At 40.2% G+C, this 25741-nt stretch overlaps 1 protein-coding gene across 2 annotated transcripts; it reads right to left on the reverse strand.

The window, feature by feature from the left end:
* Positions 1-1459: 1459 nt before the first annotated feature.
* On the reverse strand, positions 1460-24909 carry SEC62 (SEC62 homolog, preprotein translocation factor). 2 transcript variants are annotated; one of them, XM_081008176.1, is made up of 8 exons: positions 24728-24909; positions 16476-16584; positions 15253-15358; positions 14135-14351; positions 7533-7625; positions 5633-5693; positions 5172-5291; positions 1460-3439 (listed from the first exon to the last, which is right to left on the reverse strand). In XM_081008176.1, exons 1-8 carry the CDS (start codon positions 24761-24763, stop codon positions 2967-2969), a joined length of 1215 nt encoding a protein of 404 aa, XP_080864302.1. In that variant the 5' UTR covers positions 24764-24909; the 3' UTR covers positions 1460-2966. The 2 variants fall into 2 exon arrangements, with proteins under 2 accessions (XP_080864302.1, XP_080864301.1); XM_081008175.1 differs by lacking the exon at positions 24728-24909 and adding an exon at positions 19450-19640.
* Positions 24910-25741: the final 832 nt, after the last annotated feature.

The raw sequence follows: 25741 nt of genomic DNA on the forward strand, positions 1-25741 counted from the left end.
ATATCACTATGATGACTGATACAGCACTTTAAAAATAAAATAAAGGGCTTTCATAGTTGCTGTTCTTCCAATGCTATTTAAAATGTAGATACAACTTAAGAATCTAGTTTTACTTCCTTTTTCAGATATCCTAAACCAGAGGTGGGGAACCTATTCTGCTCCTGACATTACTGGACTGCAACTCACATCAGTTCTAACCATTAACCATGTTGGCTAGGACCAATGGGAGTTGGTTCAGCAATGTCTGAGGGCCACAGGTCCCCTGCCTCTGCCCTAATTGACCAGAGATTGGCTGGCAACACTGGCTGGATGAACCCCAAACTGCACTACCACTGCTAACCTGCACTCCAAATCCAGCTGCAATAATATACCTTCACTGAACTCTGCATGACATTGTTGTTGAATGTTGTAGCACCATGCAGATAGAACATTAACTGGCTGGAAGAACCCAGCCAGATGGGTGGGGTATAAATAATAATAATAATTATTATTATTATTATTATTAATCAGAGACCTGCAGAAATCTGGACTGTATTCACCTAAATGCAGCATTATTGGTACTTAGTGAGGTGGTAAAGAACAGTCCTCAAAGAAGGCCTAGTGAAACTACCATCTAAGCACATAGCAGCCACATTTCCCCCACCAGGGATGCAATGGACTGAATTGTCTGTTAACAAAATATATTACACTAAGCATTGGTCAGGAGCTGGTATCCAACTGCCACAACTGAGTAGTTTTGATTGATACTCAAAACACAAATAACCAGCAAACTCGGTCCAAGTTAATACTGTCATAAGTTAGCATGAATAGATGGGGAAAGTGCAGCTGCTATGGGCTCAAATGGTCATGTATGTCCCATCAGATTACATCCAGGTAAACTGGCTAAAGTAGAGCTGTGATTTACTCCACTGATGTGAAAAATCTGCCATCAACCTCCAAGAGCTCAGCCTAATTGTCTTACTGCACTAAGCTGAAGAGCAGTCTTTCCAAGGCAGCATTCACTACTCAGAATTGAATACTTGACGAGCTGCAAGTGATCCAGATGCCATTTCAGTTACTGTTCTCTACTGTAGTTCCACATCAAACCTTGGTCACTGCACTGCCCATGAATGGCTCAGTGTAAAAAAAGGATGTGCTGGCAGAGAGAAAGAGAGAAATTGTTTTAGCAAATCCGTATTAAAAATGTGTTGTAAGACTCTAACACCTTTTGAATGAACACCATGAATTACTGAGAATTACTGCACAGCTGAATAAGAGGATTCTGAGCAAGTGCAGTGAGAAATAAAACACACACATTCAAAGCAATAGATGGTGGCGACAGGGCTCTTGAAAAGAGAAATAATTGAATGCTGCTAACTCAAAACTGCTATCAAGATGAACAGAAAAATGGAAACAACATACCATTTTACTTTCCCAGCTGTTAAATGAGAGGAATAGGTAATAAGCAAGTCAGACCACATTTGTGAATGGTTTTTATCAATGCACACATAAAATGCATATATTTGCACAATCAGAAAAAATTAACATCTTCAGTCAAAACACTGGTGATGGAAAAAGCAGTTCAAGGAAAAAAGGAGAGATCTGTTAAGTCAGCTATCGAAAATGCAAGCAAGTAACTAGCATTATCTCTTCACAGTCACTTTGCTAAGAAAGAACTGAATCTGTATTCATAATTTCAGTTTTAGGCTGAAATTCAATGATTCAGAGGAATGATGTAAAGTCTTAACTTTAAAAATGTTTATAGAACTAAACACACAATGGTCTTCCAAGTCAGTCAAATGAGGGATGCATAAGAGAGAAAGTGAACAATCAGAACTCCTTCAAGATTTCAAGAAATTATTTGGTCTTGGTAATCTTTTTTTTATGAGCTTCTTTTAATGTTCAAGCCAAGCCTATCCTCTCTCATGGCAGTGTCTACTCATCAAATACAGTACTCCACTTTCTGAAGACAGAAAGAAATAAAAGACTAACATTAAGGCATACACAGAGCTACGCTGTCTGCTTTTGTTGAATTAGAATCAGTTTACTTGGACTTGAATACGTGGAATGTTGGCACAAAACTAAAGCAGTAGTGAACACAGCTGCCAATCTCACTGATTCTGTTAGGTCCTTGTGACTTGCATTTCCCTTACACACACACATTCTGAAATGGCTTTTAATTATACAAATTGAAAACTGGATAAATCCTCCAAATAATAAGTAACAGGTAAAATAAGGGGGTTGCTTTATTTGTATGTTATGTACAGAATACACTTCTTGTAGTATGATGGGGCAAGTCAAGACAAGAGCTATAACCTCCAAATTATGCTCTCCCCCCCCCCCCGCCACCTGTTGAAGATGATTTCTTTGCTCTGAACCAGATGGACAGAACAGTCTGGATTTCCTAAGTTGGTCACACACAGTTAAAAAGTTTAAAACCCTACAGCCAAGTCAGCATTAACTTATATGTCTTAAGAAAAAAAAATATTCTTAAACAAAAAGTTCTAAGAAAAGTCTTACAGTTTTATGAAGATTAATAACAATATAAATAGAATGAACCGAAAAGTTCAGTTGTTGTAAGTATCAATCAAATTAAGCTATTAGGAATAAATGCAACAAGTGCCATTTTAAATTACTATTCTGGAAAAGTGTAGTTACTGAAAACATGCAATTTCCCAAAATATTATTAAAAGAACTACATTCCTCTGTATATTTGATGACTTAAGCAGACCAAAATATCTGACTGACAAGTTGTGAAACAGATGGCTTTTGTAAGTGTATATTAGATTACTTACAACAACTATCAAGTTAAGTGGTTTTCTTCTGTTTGTAAAACAAATTAAGAACTATGTTATAAAGCTGTTTGGCTAAGCGGCATCTGTATATTTCAGCAAATAAGGAAGAAATGAATGCTGTCAATATGGTGTAGCAGCCAACATAGAAAATCCAACTGTCTGCACAAAATTTAGTCCCAAACTACAGCTGAATTAAGATTGTTCATGTAAAGGCCTAGTATCTTGCTCCTCTTCTTCCTCTTCCTCCTCTTCACAATCCTCTTCATCCGTTTGCTGGTCAAGTTCCTCTTTTGTGATCATTTCAAAATCATTTCCATTGCCACTACTGTGCTGGGACCGGTCATCCTCCCGCCTATCACTGTCTGTGTCCGAATTCCGCTCTCCGCCAGAAGCTTCTGATCCCAAGCCTCCCAGTGGATCAGCTTTGCCGTCCTCATCTTCTTTTTTCTCACTATCAGATTTCTCCTCACTGTCGAATTTTGGCTGCTTTTTGGATTCGGACTTCTCATCTTTCTTTGAATCAGCTTTTGGTCCTTTGTACTCATGTGTATACAGGGGCCTGAAGGAGTCAATGAAGCCAACGTCAGCAGTCAGGTTTGGCAAGAACCAGAAGTGATGTCTTCCACCAGTTATCAGCCAGATGATAAGGAAGAGGATGCAGCGGGCTACAAGAAGAAAATGTCCAAATGTCTTAAACAGGATATTTACAGAACACAGAGCTACATTTATGTTTGCAAATGACAAAATGCCTGAACTGGCAATGCAGAAAATTCTGAGTGAGAGAAATTAAGTAAGCCACTGCAACCTTGGGGCCCACACTTAAGAGGCAGCTCAGGAATTTAAAGGGCTCCGGGTTCTCCCACCTCCAATTCTTTTCCAGAAATTGCTTTCCATATCTATTAATTACATTAAGATCAAGGGTTAAAATGCAAACTCAACTGCTGAGTTCTAATTAAGGCCCTAACATTCTTAAACTGTTTCACCACTTGTTGAAAATCTGTATGGTGTACATTCTCTACTGCCAGTTAATGACCAACTTTGGTTGCTGGCTAATAGTTCAAACTACAAGGTAAAGGTTGAAAACATTAAAATATAATAATATTGAGTAAGCATTCCCTTTCGATTCCACCAACAAGCAATACCTAAATGGTTAAGATGCTCATTGGTTTTTGTTTACTTACATTTCTAGACCACATTAAACCTCACAGGGCAGATAACAAAACATGCATTACACATATACCATATAACAAAACATTTAAAATCAAATTGGATCATTAACAAACAATTTTAAGCCCTATTTTTGCTTGGCTGCGGATACTGCAATCAAGCTCCAATGATGTGGCTTAAGCACATTCAAAAGGAGACTGATTGGCAAGTCTCTAGAAGAATGAAATTACACTGCTGTGAGTAAGCCCACAACCACTCTCTACATGCCCTTGAGGAATAGACATATACAACAGAACCAAGAGGGAATTCTGAACAATCACAGTCAACACAACTGGAAATATAATAGTAATAGTAATATATAAAGGTAAGCAGAGACCAAGACATTTATAAAGTTTTATAATCTGAGAGACCTCTATCTGAGAGACTGTAGGTATCTGGAGCAGATGCAGGAATATCTGGAATAAAACCTGATTCTAGAGAACCATTTCAGTTAATTGTATTTACTGTCCTGTCTATGCTCAGTAATTTAATTAATTTGTACACTACAATCTCAAGAATGTTAAAGGGATCTCATTCTGTCTCTTAACCTTTTCCCCTGCCTCATTATACATATATATGTTTCCTTCTAGCTTCCTTTTACTACCAAAAATAGTTTCAGCAGTGAATGCTTTCAAGTAAGTAAATGAACTGCTTGTAGCCAGTGGCAGATAGTTTAGCATAAAGCTGTACAACCAGGTGCCGCCCCATATAAAACATGGTTCCATATGTGCAATAAAGCACAGAATGCCGTTTTTATGCTGTGAATCAAGCCTCACAGCAAAGCCTCACAGAATACCCCTCCTGTAGGTTTAGCACTTCTAACTGTCAGTAAGGAGACAAAAAGTCTCTCATTGAAGCAGTAAAGCTAGAGGGAAATGTTAAGTACAGTCCTAAAACAAGTCATTGCTGCAAGAGCAGTCAGAGGAAATGTAAGCAAGACTACTGTACAGGGACTGGTGCACTTAGCTTCTCCCATGAGACAGAAATGGCAACACAAACATCAGAACTGCTCCCACTGCGTGAAAGCAACCAGAATGAATGCACACTTGCAGTCAGCTTTATTACAAATGGCGCAATGGTGACATATGGTGGCCACCTGGGAAACATTCACATGGTGCAAGGCAAGTCTATGAGATGCTTAAATCTGAACTGTGAGAGATGGCGAGGAAGAGAAGAGAAACACACACTTACCAACAGCCAGGAGGAGAATACTAGCCACAAAACACCCTGCACCTACGCTCAAATAATAAACGCCTACTCGCATCTCTGCAGGCCAGAGTGGGAAGAGAGTTGCAGCTATAACAGCAGTCACTGTTAAAAGAAAGACAGCACAAGCATAAGAAATACTGGGAGCTTTAGGACTGAAATAAATGCAACAGCGCCACTTTAATTTGGGGGGGGGGGGGGATGTTTTGAGCCCTCACAATTGTCTTGTAAAAGTGGGTGCTGTGCCTCTACAGAATATGGGTGTAATCCACTGCAGTGTTTGCCCTGCCCAAAACCAATTAACATCTATTGGAACTTAACAAGCCCCATTTATTTCAATGGGAAGGGGGGGGGGATTTGCCCCTGTGAAAGCCACAGATGTGCTAAGAGGCAGACCGTTTGTTGGGTGGGTTGCCAGTTTCACCCAACAGTGCTCACTTACTTACCAAGTATGAGTCCCATGGCAAATGTTTTAAAATGAACTGGGTCATAAATCCACACATATACCTGGAAGGAGAATGATTACATAAAAATTAAACCAGGTTCTGAAAACAAAGGTATATGAGGAAGCTGATTGGAAATAATATATTCTGCTTGCAATAGTTCATCACTGTAGCATGTACAGAAGTCTAAACATTTTCTCCGTGACCTGAGGCAGCTTATTTATGGGCTGAGCTAAAGTCTTGTTCTCTGTGCAACAATAAATCTATGTATTTTATCTAAGCATTGCAGGGGGTTGGAACAGATGAGCCTCAGGTCCCTTCCAACTCTACAATTCTATGATTCTATGTCTGGGGCTGTGTCACTTCAGACTGGAGATGGAAGTTTACATCCTTTAATGTTCCTCCATAGAAAAAGTTGCTGGCATGTAGAAAACTGTGCATCAGGAAGAAAACTGCAACCTTTCTCCATGACAGCTAGTGCTCTCCCTCCCTCCCTCCTCCTGTACTAGAGTACTGCAGTGTGAGGGAATGAAACTCAGACACAGGTCTAGTTCCTCAAGGAGAACTAGGTCTAAGTATTTATGGTTATTATCATAGATCTGGGAACCTGATAAGCACTTCTCTGCAAAGTAGGCTGGGGATGGACGTATAGGGGAAAAGCAGGGCTGGGTGAAGATGCTTCTCCTCCCTGCCCATCACTGTTTCTGCACAACACCCATCTACCATTGCTTTCTGCAACAAGAGCAGCAAACATACATCTAGGATCAAAATGGAGGGGGGGGTAGTGTGTAGGGTAGAGAGGTGTCACGTGAAGAGCTACATCTCCCCTGCAAACTGCCTTTCCCTTTGCAGCAGAAAAACAGTGGTGTGGTTCCACCACCAAATGCTCAATTAGCCTTATAACAACATCTGAGATCCCATAAACCCACAATGCACCCGCAGTTTGAAGGGCAGGCCTAGAGATGCAATCTATTGAATCCAGCCACAACAGGTAATTCTTGTCATGGCTATGAAGAACAATTGGAAAGTGCTGTTCCTTATTTCAAGCAAGACTAATGGTCCGTCTATGGCAGCAGCTTATCAGGACTTTAAGGCAGAAGTAAACCTGTGCTTTTGAATAAGCGTACACATTTTGGGGAGCAATAACCAACAGTACCAGGACATAAGAATTGTCCTGTTAAATCAGACCAAAATCTATCTAGCCTTGGTATGAAATTTATGCATGTTGTGATTATGTGATAAGTAAACTAAATATGAAATCTTAACAGAAAAAAGCCCTTAGATTATTACTCCTATTTTATTTAAAAGATTTATATCCTGTTCTTCACCTAATCGTCTCAGAGGAAATTACACTCAAGTAAACTACATCACAACAGTGTCTCCCAACTTAGTACTCTCTAGATGTTTTGGACTACAATTACCATCCGCCTCAACGAGCATAGCCAATGGTCGGGGATTTTATTTATTTATTGCATTATTGCACCTTTCCTCCAAGAAGTTCAAGGTGACATATTGTAGTCTGAAACAGTTGGGGGCACCAGGTTAGAGAAGACTGCAGTAAAACAACAGAATAGAAAAATATATATTTTAAAAATAAAAAATCAAAACCAAGAATTCCCCTATTTTTATTTATTTAACAGAATGTATAAGCCACGTGATTGTAAGAAAATCCCTAAGCAGTTTACAAAAATATATTTTTAAAAAATTACTGATAAAAACAGCTAAAACAGGTATTTTAAAACATTACCAAACATTCATAAAACCAGAGCCAGATGTCTCCAATTCTGACCAACTACATCAAGAAAAATCTAGTTAGACTAGTGGATTTCTCCACATTTTTATTACTGGTAAACATTATAGACAGGAAAACATTTCAGCAACAGAGATTATTCAGATACTGTACCTCATTTCCATCCAGAAAAACCTGATCTTCATGAGGCTCAAGTTTGAATTTTCTCTTTGTCTCCTTCTTCTTAGGTGTGCCAGGAGTCTCATCCTAATGACATATATTGGAAACAATTGCCAGTGAAATTGTGCTCATGAGAACACCTCATGTAGCTGGGATACAAGAGAGCCTTCCCTTCTGCCTTTGTTCCCACATACTGATTCGAAAGCAGCATTGAGGATAAAGACATGGTTCCACCTCAGACCATGGTCTTTGGACTGAGATATAAAGGTTTAACTAGGCATTTCCTTTTGGGGAACCTCCAGTCTGTGGGCCTGTCTGGCAGCACCATTTGCCCCACGGGGCCATGTTGGACAAGCTATGCCAACCTGCCGTTCAACCTGATGTCATATATGACATCAGATGGAGAGGCAGGTAAAGGTGGGGTTTGGCCAAATGAGGCTTTGCAGGCACCACCAATCCAAGGTGCCTGCAAAACCCTTTCTGCGGTAGCTCCTAAGCACCTGACAACCAGGAGGTTGTCAGACACTTTGCAAGCAGAGTTTGGAATGCTCCTTGTGCTATACTTCCCAAGCACTGGGCGCCGAGTACCTGGACAAAGGGGCTATGAAACCTCCCCTAAAAGAAAGAAAAATTGTCCCATAAAGAATTACAACACGTTGACACTTACTCTCCTAGAGATAAATTTGACAGGTGGGTAGGCCCTGCCAGGACTGGAGATACAGAGATCTTATCCACTGAACTGAACAGGTACCCCATACCCGCCTTAAGTCCATTAAAATTCTCCCACTGATTTCAGTTACATGCAAATCAAGGAATACAACATTGACAAAAAGCTAAACATTTTGTTAAAATTTACTATTTAGTATTACTGAGAACTCAGAAAGAAAGATACAGACACCAATTGTTCTGACTGATCCTCTTTTCTTCCTTAGAACACAAAATTCTAAAACAGGCTATTTATACTTTAACCTCCTCTTTATTAGACCAATTCCCCCAAAAAATCTTAACTCAAACATGCCTCTATAATATAGGTTATTTAATGTGCATCTTCTCAAATAAATTCTTAAAACTTTCTTGCCTGCATGTCTGCCTAGCTTCTTACTCTCCCCCTTCTCACAGTCCTTGCCCTGGCACACCCCTTTGTGATTCCCCAGTAATGTTCCATCACTATGGACTGAAAAGACTGCCGGGGTGCCATGAATTCTTACCTGTGCTGTGGAATCTCTCAAGTATGTGTGTTACAAAAATAAGTGCACAATGCAGCCAAAATTAAGCCCTTTTTATTTTCACCAATTTCAAAAGGAAATATTTAAGCACCTGTTAAAGTATTTTATTAAAATCAAGGGACTTTTTATATGCTTAGCTATAGCTGAATGCTGTTAATTATAATTTACAGTTGGTAATCGCAGACAAAAAAATGAAGAATGCTCAAAATAACGACAGTTAACTCACAACTTGCACTCATTTAACTTGTGCGCATTCAACTTTACGCGCTTGGCAAATTTTAAAAAATATAAATAAAAAGGGGCTGAAAGTGGGTGGGTTGCCTGGGGAAAAATTATTTTAGGCAATACCACCTGCCATTCCACCCAATGTATTTTGACTACACACAAGTTTGGCTTTATATGCTATCCCCAGAACATAACCCCCACATAAGTTGAGCCTTGCTTGTACAGTATTACAATCTGGTTTCCAGCCTAGCTATAGCCCTGAAACTATCTTGATCATTCTAGCTAATGACCTTCATCAGGAGGGACAGGAGGAGCACAACCCTGTTGATTCTTGATTCTCCAATGTCTTTGATACTGCAGACCATGGCATCCCTCTGAACTGTCTTGTCTGAATGGGGCTTGGAGACACAATGTTACAGTGGCTCTGGTTCTTTCCGGAAGAGTGAGTCTAGAACATGGTGTTGGGAGACTAATCACTGGAGGAGCTCTGCCAGAGTTTTGGGCTGGTGTGTCACCAAGATGCAGAGAACACACAGTTCTGCTTCTCGTTTCTGCTTCTCAGAAAGGCAGTAGAAACCTTATCAGGTATCTTGGGGCAGTTATGGAACAAATGAGGTCAAACAAATGGAAACTTAATCATGATAAAATGGATATACAGTTTGGGCTCTGCATAGAGGTTTGCAAACAATTTTAGACAGGCTTACCCTGTCTCTAAAGAATCAGGTATGCAGTTTGAAAGTACTCATGGATCCAGTATTACCTATGAAAGTATAGATGGTAGACATGGAGGGGATGGGAGGAGAGGGGGTTATTGGTTTATGGGTTGGTTTGTGGTTTTTTTGTTCTTGTTTTTATTATGCATTTGCTATGTTTATCTTGTATTTTTTATGTTGAGAACTACCTTGAGATCAATTGATGAAGGGTGGTATACAAATTTAATATACAGTAATAATAATAATGCTTTTTACCAGCTGCAATGCTGTCTAGAGAAAGCGTCAGCTACACACACAACATACAGACTGCACTACTGTAACTACATAGGGCTGCCTCTGAAGACAGTCCAGAAACTTCAGCTAGTGAAAAATTCAACCACCAGAATACTTGCCAAGGGGTGGGGTAGGCAGTACGGCCACACCACACAAACTTTGCATCAGTTGCATTGGTCAGCCATTCGTTTCCTGGGTCAATTTAATGTGCTGCCATTAACATTCAAAGCATCAAAAGGGTTGGTACCAGATTATTTGACAAATACCCAAACTCACAGAAAGCTGCTCAGGCCTTAAAATCAACCTTAGAGGACCTGTTCTTGCCATTGAAGATAATCAGATTAGTCAGGAACAGGACCCTTTCAGGAATGATCCTACATCTGTGAAATATCCTGCCCTGAAAAGTCTGCTTTGGGCCCCTTTTGTATTAAATGGCCCCTAAAAGTGTCCTTATCCTGTCAAGTTTTCTATTGATTTTCCCGTGACACTCCTACCCCAGATATGATTTTATCTGTTGCTAGTTTATTATACTATTTATTAGTTGGTTTTTTACACATTTTTATTGTAAGGGGCTGTATAACAATCTGCCCTAAAAGGGGTGGGGGGAATAAATAAGATGATGAAAATTAGGTGAATGGGTAATTATTGCACAGTAATTGTGGTTCTTAGGGACGCGGGTGGCGCTGTGGGTTAAACCACAGAGCCTAGGATTTGCCGATCAGAAGGTCGGCGGTTCAAATCCCTGCGACGGGGTGAGCTCCCATTGCTCGGTCCCAGCTCCTGCCCACCTAACAGTTTGAAAGCATGTCAGAGTGCAAGTAGATAAATAGGTACCGCTCTGGCGGGAAGGTAAACTGTGTTTCCGTGCACTGCTCTGGTTCGCCAGAAGCAGCTTAGTCATGCTGGCCACATGACCTGGAAGCTGTACACCGGCTCCCTCGGCCAATAAAGCGAGATGAGCGCCGCAACCCCAGAGTCGGTCACGACTGGACCTAATGGTCAGGGTTCCCTTTACCTTTACTTAATTGTGGTTCTTATTGGGCCAAACGTTACTCAAGCAGAAGGTTGCTTGATTTCCCGTACCCGCCTCCTTACTGTGCCCCAAAAATGATTCTCTGTAAAATCAGAGAACACCCAAAATAGGGTTCACCCTGGATTGTTGTGCTGGGAGGGAAGACATAGCCAAAAGACAGAGGGAGCTCACAGAAGTGGAACTGCTTTTGTCCAATGTCTGATGATTTCCCCATCTGTAACCTTCCACATAACATCCTAATTCTGAGGGTTCCCTGTCCACAGGAGTAGCTTTTCCAGGACACAGAAAACAGCAGTGAGGAGAAAGGGTATAAGAAAGCTAGGCAGTGCAAAAGGTTTCTTACTCATGAAAATTTGGAGGCTGCTTGTTGTTCTAATACAAGACAAATGGAGTCCAGTTCTCTAAACCTATCTGTCATTTGGTATACCTCTCTGGCTTAAATATAGGTTGTGAGATTCATAACTTGTTACTTGCCAGATTTTAGTTGAATGGTATAAATCCTAAGATATGTTCTCTGAAAGACATTCACAAAATGACCGTCTCCTCTCCTCTCCCTTCCCTACCTTGCACCCCCTAAAAAGCTTATCTAGAGAGTTGGTGGGCCCTTCTAAACAACGTAGTTTGTGATGTCTGGGGCGGGGTGTCTTCTGAGGGAAGGGGAGAATCTGTTGAATGGTCACTTTAAAATGTGAAGGTTCATTATTGTTTCACAAGTTGTGTATGTCTTTAAGGGCCAGGGCCAGGGCAAATAACGAGACCCAGTCTTACAGCTGTGAAACATAGCAGGTGCTGCTGAGTTGTGCTAATCAAGCTGTGTCAGCAATTGGGTATAGTATATAAGGAGCAGCACCTAGCTCTCCCTTTACCCTGGGGGATGGGTTGGTGGTTGGGTCTGGCTTGTTGTTGATGTATTTAGTGTATAAGGAGTTTTTGTTTTTGTTATTAAAACCTTGTTTAAGTTATTTTTGAGTCCCTTTTTAATGCATGGTCTCCCCAGCAAGCTCTCTGCAGCGCTACTAAACTGCAAATAGCCAACAGAATTGCCCATAATCCATCTTAGATCCTAGAACAAGTTAACGAAGTTCATGGAAGGAAACCATTTCCAGTAGGATAGCCATGATAGTTGGTTGCAGCAAAAACAACAAAGCCTTAAGGCATTACATCTGCTCTGACCCATCACACAGACTCACAATTTAAGGATTTATACCAGGCATTTCTCAGATTACAATACAAATCCAATGGAGTGAAAGAGCAAATCAGCGAGGTCAGACCAATTTCCAGAAATAATCAACTACAGGACAGATGAGGAAGAGAAAGCAACAGACCACCATTTATAGCCACCTACAGCTCCCAGATATAGCCACTCAAGCATGAATAATCTACAGCCCATCTTGGACAATATTGCTTCCTTCTCACAGGTCTTGGGTAGGAGGACTGTTCTTGCTTACACACAACACCCATAACAACTACTCGCCAACAAGAGCTCATATAACAGAACACAAAAACAGGAACCAGGCCCTGCAACAAACCGAGATGCCAATTCTTTTCCCATACCTTCTCTGGCAACAGTATTACAGGACCTAAAATAACATCAATAGTTCATTCACCTGCTCATCTTCCAATGCATTATGTCATCTGCCAGCAATGCCCTTCTGCATTCTACATAGGACAAACAGGCCCATCCCTACACAAAAGAATCAATGAATACATATCTGACATAAGAAATGGCAATATTCATAGACCAGTAGGAGAATGCTTCAATCCACTAGGGCACTTTGCCAATTATCTTAAAGTAGCCATACTTGAACAAAGGAATTTCCAAAGGAGGCCACAGCATGAAACAGCTACATTACAATTCGCATGATCCTCCAGACAGCTTGGAGGGGGTCTTCTGCACATAGCAGGATGAGCAACTTTCCTTCCTTCCACAAACCTCTTTAGCTGACTTAAGAGTCATGCTATCAATTTTAGGAGCTGAATTTTTTTTCAGCTGACAGTTGCATCTTTTGCAGAACACAAAACAAAACAAAAAAACTGTAGGGGGAAATTCTCAGGCCCAGTAAGGACTAAGCATTCTCAGTTGCTACAGCACACTGTGTTGAGTGGTGGGGTGGTTGGAATGGGCAACTGGGAGTGGGGGGAGAACAGAGGGAGGACTAGATGAAATGTAGTGTCATGGAAAAGGGCATGGCTGACACCTGAACAGGAAAACTCCAGGACAGGAATATGTGTTTCAAACAAATTGTAAACTCAGTTATTTTATGCATCCTACCTCAGTATATTGTATTTCTAAATAAGAGACCTTGTATTTTTAATGAAACTGATATTCATCTATGGTTAAATTCACCCCAAGGATTTCAGTTTTCCTTAAACTTAAATCTGGAACCAATACTAAAAGAGGTAGTTATCAAAACAGTAACTTTTTTAGAACTTGAAACTGTTTACAGTATGCATATGGTACAATCTTAAGCACATATATTAGTATTTATTCTTGAAATTTTAATATTGAACCTAATGATGAAAAAGAGAGAAGGAAATTATGTCTAACCATGTCTACTGCCTCTTCCCAAATTAGAGTGCCCCGACAGAAACACATTTATTCATACACAAATTGGGATGAAGATTACTGTACACTGCAGAAAATACTTCTCACAAATCTATTTCAGAAATAAGTAATAGAAAGGGCCACTGAAACCTACTGAACACCTTTTGAGCACCCCGAAAAAATTCACAGAACTATCTCTGTAATACTAATCTTATTATATGTTTTATTAAGCATGTCTATTAATATGACAGCAAAAATGCTAAAACTCTCTTAAGTGTGTACCTTGCACTATGTATTCTTTAATTTCTTTTAGCTTTTTTCACTTCTTCCTGTAAAAACTAGTCCATACTGTTAATGTCCTCCACTGAACATGTACAGTTTTTCTCATGAGGAACTATATTACAAAGACCCCAAAGTATTATGAGAAAAGCTATGGTAAGTAAAGAAATCCAAACTAGAAGTTAATCTTTAATATTAGTTCTTTGCAGTTTTTAATTTTCTCTCACTCTGAATGGAATGCTATTCAATCCACTGTTTATATTATGGTTTCATCTCAGCTGGACTTGGGGATTCACACTGACCTTTTTGCCTTCTTCTTTCTCACCATCCTTCTTCTTTTCCTTCTCTTTCTCCTTCTTAGCTTTTTCTTCTTTTCCGCCATCTTTTTTGCTCTTTTTCTCATCTTCTTTTCCACTTTCAGTCTTTCCTTTCTCCTTTTCCTTTTCTTTCTTTGCATCCTTGTCTGGCTTCATCTTCATCACTTTTAGAGCTCGGTGGAAAAACTGCTTCTTTAAAAGTCTTAGAAGAAAAATTCAGTTCATGCTTAATCTGGGAGTCCACTGCTAAAGTGGAGTCATATGGTAAAATAAACTCAAACTACTACTTTGATCAAATAAGCAATCCATTCTACAACTATGACCAAACCAAGTCTACATCACATTTGGCAGGTTATTAAGAAAGATTGGGGGGGGGGGAATCTCTTAAATAAAAATTGTATTTAAAAAATAGTAATCATTAGAATAGTGCCAGAGCTTGATTACTCCTTGAAATTTTTGTAAGCTGCTCAGGAAATAGGATTGAAGAGCAGTATAAAAATACTTGCCATACATAAACTTATTTTCTTATAAGCACATAAAATATCAATCTTCCCTATCGGTTGCCATTTCACACTTAGATATATGCACATGTTATTAATGAAAAAACAGTGACAAATGGTAAAGGTAATAGATGACGGTGAAAATTAGACCACTGTTTCCAACACATTTTGACAATATACCCTAACCCAAGGGAACTCTTCATAAAATACTGATAATAAAAACCAGCCAACTTTAACAATTATAGGCAGTTTCTTCTATTCCTACAAAGCATAAAACTATAATCTGACAAGATAATAAGGTCTTGTTGCTGAGTTTTTGGAGTTCTGCAACTGCAGAAACAAAGTAATTTTCAACTGAATGTTGTATTTCAACTAGAATAATCCTAGCTACATAGGCTGTTGGAATATGTGGAAAGCCATACAGTAGTAGCAAAGACCAAAGACAACTATGGAGGATCTATGGTTCCATGACTAGTCCCGATATAAAAATAATTTCTGATTACCTGGACATAACACAATGAAAATACATTTTAATTCATTCTGTAACATTATATTTAGGAGTATTCATTGTGTTTACAACAACATTAAAACAACCAGGCCTACCTGTTGCAATAATCAACTACAGACTCTCGAGTGGTAAACAGGGCTTCTTCTCCTTTCTTGGCTTTTGCCCACTTAGAATCCAGAAGGCAATCCACAGCTTTGGAAGCTAAAAAGAAAAACATACCATACCTCTCACAAGAATGCTACACTGGAAAAATGTGACCAGTCCTAAAGAAAATGGAAATTTTGGAACAGTAATAATTTTGTTCCTCATTTGATGACGTGTCTGTCTAAAAAGCTCACCCACAGTAGAACCCAACAATTTTTGAGTCCAAAGAAAACCTAGGAAATGATTTTGATTGATTAAGACATTTTCACTTTTCCTTTTTTCTGGCTTCAGCATGAATAAACCTTGTACACATAAATCCAATGTCTGGAAGTATTTGAAACCTTTTAGGTTTGTCCAAATTTCTATACTCTTGAAGGAATGGGAAGCTGAGGGCCTTTTATTTGAACCACACATTGTTATGTCTACTCAAAAGTAAGTTGCATTGAGTTCAGTAGAGCTTACTCCCAGGTAACGGAGCAAGAAGTGCAGCCCAAAGCTTCCATCTGCTGCAAGTGATTATGAAGATAAACTGCTTAGTGGATTAAGTAGGCCGAGGACATTTTGGCAGAAAGCAGAGTGCCTCCTCCATATCTTTTCTCTTTTTCTAAGATAAAAATGAATTGTTTTACAGACTTGCTGCCCTGTGGTAGTTAGATATTCAGGGTGCTACACAGTGCAGCAGTTCCATAGAAGTACAGCTAGGATATAAATTGTAGTATTAGATACAAGTTGTCACAGTTAATGAGATGGCATCAATGGTTAGTATGGGAGAAGGCAAAACTATCTTGTCAGTTATCACTGCTGTTGTCATAAGAGAACACCAACCATCAGCAATCAATATTATGTTTGTTGTGTTATCATCGCCGTCACTCACTCAGGCTTTCAAATCTGAATAAAAATAAACAGTCTGAACCAGAAACTTCTACACTCTGCAGAAGATAAAGATTCTACTCCTACCCTGGAATTCACTGAGGTGAAGTGCAGACCATAAAATGCTCTTATTAAAAAACAAAAAAATTAGGGAGGGGAGGGGAATCAGGTTGTGATTAGTTTTAATCAGATTCTCATCCCAACTTATCTCCCAGGTAAAAGCAAGAATAAAAACATTTTCCTCCAAGTGCTACAAATATTGACAATCAGATTGCCACATGATTTGGATAATATTTAACCTTACCAATGAAGTAATCCACTCTGTGACCCATCATATTGGTAGACTTGGTTGGACAGTTGAAACGCAGGTATTTAGCAACAGCCTTTTCCTCCTTGAATGGCTCACCCACCTCCTTTAAGAGAAAACAGAGCAAATGCAAATTTAAAGCAGAAAGCTACAGTATTTTCATTTGTACTGAAATTTTACAAAGCTCCTCAACTCACTTTCATAGCATGTGAAACATGATGCCTTAGATAGTTACACGCTAATATTTTGTAAATACCTCATTATCAACAAAGACTCTTGTGAAATCTTAAAAGACTAACAAATTTATCATAGCATAATCTTTCATGGACTACAGTCCATCAGATGCATGATATAGGAAATATAGGAAATTTACCTCCCAAGACCAAATATTGTTGCCTTGTAGTTTAAAAGTTAAGAATGGGTAACCACATCAGTTGTAATTGGGACACTATTCTAGATTCTTTGCCTCTATCAGCAGGTCAGCATGCTAACACAGAAGCAACCACAAGGTGGGAACAGAGCTGGCAGAATATTTGAACACCACCATGCTTTTTTTTTTTTTGACAGTGTTCCATTGCACCAGAATCGTTTTAGTTATGCTGGCCACATGACCCGGAACGCTATCTGTGGACAAATGCCAGCTCTCTCAGCCTGAACCGAGGTTAGGGCCCACCCCATAGTTGCCTTTGACTGGACTTAACTGTCCAGGGGTCCTTTACCTTTACCCTTACTGTTACCTTTTATACTCCCCCTTAATGACAAAGTACATAGTCTGGAAATGATCGTAGACTCTTTGGTATTGAGGGCTTCCCAGGTAGTAGTACTAATAACAGGAGGCCATTTTACCAGTTTAACACAGGAGAGCGTATTGAGGCCACTTCTGTCATATAATGCCAATTACAATGTGTTCTATGTGTTCTGGAAAACAGTTCAGAAGTTGCAGGTGGTTTGCAGTTTACCTGACAGGGACACGTTGCAAAAAGAATGTCACTCCTGTCATTGCTCATCTTTACTGGCTGCATTTTTGCTTTGGACATGCTGGTGATTGTTTTTAAGGCCTTAATCTGTCTAGGTTAGGTCCTGCATCTCTTTGGGAGCATTTCCTGCCCTGTTTCTCCATGTTCACAGGGAAAGCTCAGTGTCCCCTCCATTTAGAGAACCAAAACTGTGAAGGTGCAGAGCTTGATATTTTCTGTGGGGGAACACAACCTGAACCGCTATTTGGTCCCTATAATGTTGGTCTTTTAGTAGTAAATGAAAACCCCAGCTCTTACAAAACACTTCTGGTGTCAGCTAATTGGGTGTTTTAATTGCAGTTGCTTTTAGTCTGGTTATAAATTCTTTATTTTGCTGCACTGGAAACTCAGCCAGATGGGCAGGGTATAAATAATAAATTATTATTATTATTATCATCATCATCATGGTTTCTATTAACTGCTTCATTACTCCAGATGGGTGTTTTATTTAAATTATTTTATTTGATGATTGTAGCTTTAAATTGGTTTCATACTCTGCTTTGGTGTGTGATCTTTTGGAAGTAATGCAAGCCTATAAATGGCTAATAAATAAATATAAACAGAAAGGGCTGTAGCTAAACATCTGTCAAAAAGTTGTGATTAGGGATTCTTAAAACTAACAAGATTTTAAAACAATGTATTTAGCTCTGTTTTCTACCTTTTAATGTTTCACCTATAACAAGGCAGCTAAGTAGTAAGAAGGAATGGAAAGAACATGCAAGCTGGTTAAAACACATACACACTTGCTAAATAATATAAAAAAGTTATAGTATTGGACAGTTCCTGTTTGGCTGAACAAACTATTAAAATGAAGCAACCACGCTGAAGCTACAGAACATTCTCCACCTGCTACAAGACAGAAAAATCATGTTGAGCCTGTGAAGCAAGTTTATTGATGACACAGCTGTTTCTTCCCTTTTTGCAAACAGGTTGGAGCATCCAAAAACAGTCCTGCAAAAACCATACAATGTTAAGAGAGATAAATCCTGGAAATTTTTGCTAATCAAACTAATGGGTAAGAGGTGGGAAGGGTTAGTTTCTAAATTGCTTAATGTAATTTTTGGATCTATGGAACCCCTTAAAAAGATACGGCACACAAATTCTCCTAAATGATTGGAATAAAACTTGGGAATCATTAACCTCAAAATCTGTTTCCAGTTTTCTTGGGGGCAATGCCTTAAAATTATTACACAGATGGTAATAGCACTCCTTTGCAAATGTCTAAAATATTTCCTTCTAGATCACCTAATTGTTGGAAGGGTTGCAATAAACTTGGTACTTATTACCATTCATGGTGGGAATGTTACTTGGTACTATTTTTGGAATGTAATTTTGACAGAAATGACAATTATTAACAAAAAACCCAACACTATTGCTTCTTGTCCAAAATTAATGTTACGGAATATTTTTGAAGATACCAATGTAACTATATTGTCAAAAGAATTGGTCTTATACATTATATGATCTTGGCAGCATGAATAGTAACTGCAACTCAATGGAAAACAGTAAAAAATCTTAAACTGGACACTTCATACCAATCATTCTGGAATATAGTTATAATGGGGGGGGGGGAATAATGCAGAAGTTGAGATTTGGCATTCCTTTGTGACATATACAGCGGAACCTTCATTTTCAAGACAACCCTTGTCACAAGCCTGGCAAATCTAGTACTATACTTGATGAGCTGATGATCTTTACTTGGGCTTTGTTATTTTAACTTATTCTACGTGCCTACTTTATAGTTTTGTTTTTCATATTTTAATTTTTATCTGTTATAATTGTTTTCTCCGTTTTATATAATTATAAAATGAAATAATAAAAACCAAATAATAATAACAATAACAATAACAAAAAATATTCTTAAAAGAATGTCTACAGTATTGCATAGAATTAAATATGAACAGCTACAAAAAGCCAATCCCTCCCAATCCCCATAAAATTACTAAAACCAGCACCTCATTTCCACATAAATCAGGAGGAAGCTGCGGGTAGAATGGAGCCGTGTCCTCTGGATTCTCATCTTCATATCCCCACATGAAATCTTTGTGCAGAAATGAACCAGTGGAACAAAGTATGTCCAGATGAAACCTTAACCACTACACTGAGCAAAGAAGGAACGTTTGCTCTGAAGTCGTAGCAAAGACAACAGCAGCAGCTGCTAGAAACTACTTGGGAGCCTATTCTTTTCCCTATGCAAGCCACTGAGGGTAAGGAAGTAATGTTATGCAAATAAGGAAACAATGTCATCATATCTTAAATTCTTACACGTTCACCTTGGTATGTTAAAATCTCTTTTTGCAAGACGGCTGTTTAGCAATGGTGCAATATGATAGGCTAACTAAAACAATAGTCGTTTCTGTAATTTGCTGTCTCAGACACTTAATTACACTTGCTTGGAAAATACTGTTTGTACGTCAAAGGTAGGCAACTTGTTATGCACAGAGGCTCACATTAGAAAAATACAATTAGCAGTTTTTTCAGCATATTCCAAGTTCATGTAATTAACATGATAGACTACTAACTACCTACTTAGAGAGCCAGTGCAGTGCAGTGCAGTAATTAGAGTGTCCAACTAGGACCTACAAGACCAGAGTTCAAAGTGGGGGTGGGCTGAAGCTCACTTGAGCATGAAGCTCACTGGGTGTTGGGCCAGTCACTATATCTCAGCCTAGCCTAACTCACAGGGTTGTTGTGGGAGAAATGAGAAGGCGGAGGACCATGTACAACACCTTGAGCTCCTTAGAAAAAAAGGTAGGATATAAATGCAATGAATAAACAAAAAATGAACAAACAAAAAAGAAATGGGTGAGATTCCCTGGATTTGGTATGGAATAGGTTCTAGTTAACAAGTTTAAGCTTGAACTGGTTTGGATCAGGCCCAGAGTAGATCACCACTGCTCATTTGAACATATAACCATATGTAATTAAATTTCATCTCTTGCATTACTCACTAAAGCCCCTATGCAAGCAATTTATTAGATTTCTAGGGTCCAATCAACAACCTATAAAGAATCAACAGAACACAATGTCTGTCCTATATATATATTTCCATATATATTCCATCACAAAGTTGCCTACCATACCACTGCACTAAAAATATAGTTCATCTCACAGAAACTGCATAGAAGGCTGCCTGCACATTTTGCTCCACAACTTAAGTCTAGAGACATTTTTTAAAAAATGAATACTCAGCAACTGGAGGGCCTGCTGACTGAGGGTCCAGTACATCAGTACCTCTGTGCCTGCCTCTCAGCAGCACTGCATATAACAGATTTCGCTTGAATCAGAAAGTGGCTTGCACACGAAAGCACTTGCACACGAATAGCAGTGCTTATGGTAAGCAGCTGAATGTAGGTGATGGTTTAGGGGACATGGTCAACTGCACCAAGGGCACCTGATCACATCTCTAAAATGGAATGCAGAGATAGGAAGAAGAGCATGTAGCTCCCTTCCTTGTCCAAGCAACCACTGCCTACTTTTCCAGGTGACAAGATTTTGGTTATTTCAGACTAATAAGCACGTGATAACTGCGGAAGTGTTGTGAATTTGAGGCAGAGATCATGCTGCCTTGGCTTCTCCAGTCTCTTATCAACAGAAAATAGCTACCCAATACCAGCGTTGCCTTTGTTTGCAACAGCTGTTTTTACAGTTTCTTCAAAGAAACTTGAAGCAAAGGTCAGTTTAACATAGTTACCCATGCAAGAAGCTGGCACGCACAGTCTGTTCTTAAAGAGCATTTTTTGTACTAACTTCCCCGCTTGTGAGATGAACTGCCTTCCAAGAATCAAATTAACTTAAATGACTTGAGATTTGAGTCAATCATGTTTGTAAATCATATATCCTGTTCTTTCAAGACAGAAATGAAAATGTCTAAAGTTTAAATCTTAAGTGAAGGTGCTCAATATATATGACTACAGTGGTACCTCAGGTTAAGTACTTAATTCGTTCTGGAGGTCTGTGCTTAACCTGAAACTGTTCTTAACCTGAAGCACCACTTTAGCTAATGGGGCCTCCTGCTGCTGCTGCGCCGCCGGAGCCTGATTTCTGTTCTCATCCTGAAGCAAAGTGCTTAACCTGAAGCACTATTTCTGGGTTAGCGGAGTCTTTAACCTGAAGCGTATGTAACCTGAGGTACCACTGTAATTTTTGATGGGATGGATTTTTCTACTGTAGTATGTCAATTAATGGCAATGTGGCCACAAATGTGATACAGAGGAAAACTTCAGTTTTCATTAACCAAGACCATCAGAAGTGTATTACGACACCAGTTTTAGTTATACAAATAATTACACTAATACAGAGATCTGTATTTGTTTTACTTCTATGATTCCAATACAGTACATCTCTCAGTCACTGTCCCTCTGGTGCTACTGCTCCAGGTGCAGCTATTAAGAATTTATGATAGTATCATTCATCAGCCTGCTATTCATTATGACACCAAACAAAATATAAAATTGATATATATATATTACAAACCTTGAACAGAGCAACATGACAATCGGGGTGTTTAAACTGAAATACTGTATAGAAATATTAGAAAAGTGGGAAAAGGGAAATGGCGTAATCAGGGGCAAAACTAGGTAGGCTTTATTTCACCCAGGTCAAAGACCTGGTTTGGAACCCCCATGTGTATGTGTGTACACACACGCACAAACAGGCTGGGAGCCTCAATGGCGCCCCCGAGGGGGGGAACCCAGCTAGCCCCCCCCAATAGCTGTGGCACTGGGCATAATTCAAGAAATAGTGCTACTCTTGAAGAGAAATAATTGCTGTTACTATTTGATATAAACTTATTTGAACTAGTTTCCCCCTCATTAAATAAATTTTAAACCATCCAGCACCCAAACAAAATATATTTAGAAAGAGATGACTGCACAATGTATTGCACACTAAACTAGCGTATTACTAATAAAGCATATGCTAAGTATCCAAAGCTGTCAGTAAATGTTTTGCATGAGATCAACGTCCTGGCAATCAAAGATGCAACATATTCATACTGTGACACTCAAAAGCAAAGGTCCATAAACATTTGCAAGAGATTACTCCAGCTTTATCTAGGAACAGTTTGTGAAATGTGATCTCCGCTGGCATGTAAAAACAACAAACAATATTTTAAAGAATCTTTTCCAATACTGAAGAGCTCCTATAATCTAGATAACATACAAGATTATTTTTAGTATTAACTGTGAGTAACTCAGGCTTCAAACTGACCTACAGTTTAACCTTCTTTAGACTATATATTAATTGGGGAGGTGTTGAGAGAAGCCTCACATTTTGGAGGCAATGAGGGGGAGGGAATTTCAGGATTTAAAAAAAACAGGAGGAAGAGAGGTATATAGTGTGTGTCTGCAGCTCATTCACAATCTTTATGGTTTGGTGAATAGTTTTACCAAAGCCACAATGAGACAGGATGGTAGCTGTCAAGTTGGCCATGAATATTTTAGAATACATTTCTCAAATATTTGTTGGCATAATTATTACAATCAAATAAACATTATGCTTAGGCTGCACAAAATTATAAATGCTAATAATATCATATCTTGTTTTTGCCAAGCGTTGTTAACTGTAAAAACAATGGTCCACCTAGTGTTAATATTCTTTACAGACTTTGCATATTCTTACCCTGAACGCAACATAAGTTAAACTTTTATCAATATTGTCACTATTTGGCCTTTCCACATTTGAACAAGTTTTGGAAGATATTGAATTAAATAACCTTAACAAACATAGCACAGCTTCATTGACACAGATACTTTTAAAGATATATTTGTTCACTACAGAGCACATAACTATGTGGCATACCTAACATATGTCATCTATTGCAGAAGACTTTATAACATAGCTTTGAAGTGAGAAAAACTTCCCTTCCCTTCTTCTCATAATGAGACTACCAAAAATAATTACTGCAGTTGACTGCAGAAAAAGTGACTCATTCATATGCTGTCACTACATCTGGAACATCCAAGAAGAAACACTCTTCTAGGTGTCTGTGAGGATGCCTGTGAACCTAAGGGCATCACAGAAGATGATAATGAATACAGGTCGTGTAAATGAGTGAGCGTGCTAGAATTAGCAGGATTGAGCAGAAGTGAAAAACTGATATTGTAATGCAACAGGGTGGCATCCACTAGCATGCAACAAGCAAACTCCACATGATGCAGAGGTGATTAAACAGCATTAAGTATAGTGCTCACCAAATAGGAAATTCTCTCAGTTACAGGTTGTATGTGTGATAACCATGCATGCTAAGTCTATATTTTAGATGTATGTGAAGTAGATAGCCTACTATGCTGGTGTAAAGAGAAGACAGTTTATTGGGGAATTCCATCAGGGTTTCACAGGTACATTTGGCAATGAAGTGGGTTTTTTTTGGGGGGGGGGTTAGTTCCATGCCACAACATGGTGCAATAAGGGATGGGTGTGGGTGTGTAGACAATTAACAGTGGAAAGATGATTGCAAACAGCTGTTGTGATGGTAGAAACGTTTACACTGTTTGTAGGGTGAGCCTGGAAATGAGTGCCGGGCTGCCTTTTGGGGGAATACTAGGCTTCGAACCACGTAGCCAAGAAATGCGAAGGGGTGCCCTTCTGCGGAGGGAAAACCACCCAACCGCAGAACAGAAAGGGGGAAAGGATGAGTCGTGGTGGGACTGTAGGTGGGGCACCATCAAGACGCACCCAAAAAGAGCACGGCGGGAGGCGCAGATGGGAGAGGGGCTCGCGAGTGATAACTCCCTCGGGGCACAGCGCCTGGAGAAGGAGCAGCTGCGTCCTGGCGTTTGGAGCTGGGGTGCCCCACAGTCCTGTGTCACCATTATAGGGACTGCTCTGTGGGGGGGGGGAGGTGTTTGGTGGGGTGAAAAGGGCAGATAGACATCCTGGGCTGAGGAGAGACATCTACTCAGTATGGAGCTACTGGAGGGTGGAGTGGGAATGCGGGACTGGAGCGCCCATCGGTCTCCCACTAAGAAAAAAGGCGCGAGTGGAGGGTGGGGAGAGGGTGGGAGAGAGAGAGAGAGAGAGAGATGCCCTGAAGAGAAGGGGAGAGCAGTGACGTGGCTGGCCCTGTGGCGAAAGAAGAGAGGGAATAAAAGAGGCCGAAAAGAAGGAAGGCGAAACTACCACAAGAGGCACTGAGGGGAGGGGGAGTCCGTGTGGAAGGCGGGGGGGACGGAGATAAAAAGGGAAGCGGTTCCCGCCGGCGGTTGGCGAGGAGAGGAGCGAGCGAGGTACCTGAATCCGCTTCCTGTGTCTCCTCCGCTCCGCCATGTTGTCCCCGTCTGGTCTCCCGGTGACGTGGGGCTGAGGCGAGCGCGGGGAGGGGGGCTGGGAAGAGGAGGAGAAGGGGGGGCAGATTTTGTCTGTGTGTGAGGGAGTGAGAAAGGGAAGCACAGACACAGGGATGGGAGCGGGGAGGGGAGGGACAGCTGGCCGGCAACCTCGCGAGAGGCCGCGCGAGCTATTATGTAACTCGAGGGGAGGGGAGGATAAAGGAGGGCGGCGAGGCGCGTGGCGTCTGCCGGGCTCTTTCCCGCCCTCCGGTTTTCCTCTCGCGCGGGGAGGGGCGCTGAGGGCAGGTGGGGAGCAACGGGGGCGCTGAGGGAGAGTCTTGAAACAAAGCACTATGCGGCGCTTCAGAATAAATTGTGTGCGAGAGACTTATTTTCCCCTCACGCTTCTTATTGCATGTGCCGGGATGGCGTGGTGTTGAATATGCCTGAAGGTGTGAATGACCAAGAGGGCGTCTGTCCCTGAGGAGAAGCCGCTGCTCCCCACAGCAACTGCCGCTCGGGGACGCTGGGTCATCGAGTCGCCCTTCGCGGCGTTTTTACTTGTTTCGGTTATTAAACCAAATTTAGATACCGCTGGCTACTGGAACAAAAGACTTCGAACAGTCAAAAAAATGCTAATCGAAGTGTCGGTAAAAGCAAACGAATTTAATTAAAATATTAAAGCATAAGTGGTAAAACTAGGCCTCAGGGTTAAAGTTACCATTATTTGGTAGGCTCGCTGGTACAAAAATCCCTGTACACGAGAAGCTGGAATAAAACAGGATGGCGCAATGTACACACCTGATCCTAACTCCTGAAGGAGGGGCTGCTGGTGGCTGAACCTTTAAAATAGCATTTGACTTGAACACCATCCTTTTCGGCAGATCTAAGGCAGGGCCTGCCCACCCATGAGGCAAGGTGAGGCAACCGCCTTGGGCAGCAAGATCCACAGGGACAGCAGATCCTGATGTAGGAT

The sequence above is a fragment of the Podarcis pityusensis genome (assembly GCF_964106645.2).
Source record: "Podarcis pityusensis genome assembly, chromosome: 5".
Taxonomy (NCBI): Eukaryota; Metazoa; Chordata; class Lepidosauria; order Squamata; family Lacertidae; genus Podarcis; species Podarcis pityusensis.

Excerpts from the sequence above, each read along its gene's own strand:
- SEC62 (XM_081008175.1), bottom strand. The coding sequence starts at position 19,530 with ATGTGGGGATATGAAGATGAGAATCCAGAGGACACGGCTCCATTCTAC. Across the intron at positions 15,359-16,475 it reads CAGAGTGGATTACTTCATTG|CTTCCAAAGCTGTGGATTGC; the intron begins GTAAGGTTAAAT and ends TTTTCTTTTTAG. Across the intron at positions 3,440-5,171 it reads TATTCTCCTCCTGGCTGTTG|CCCGCTGCATCCTCTTCCTT; the intron begins GTAAGTGTGTGT and ends TTCTTCTTGTAG.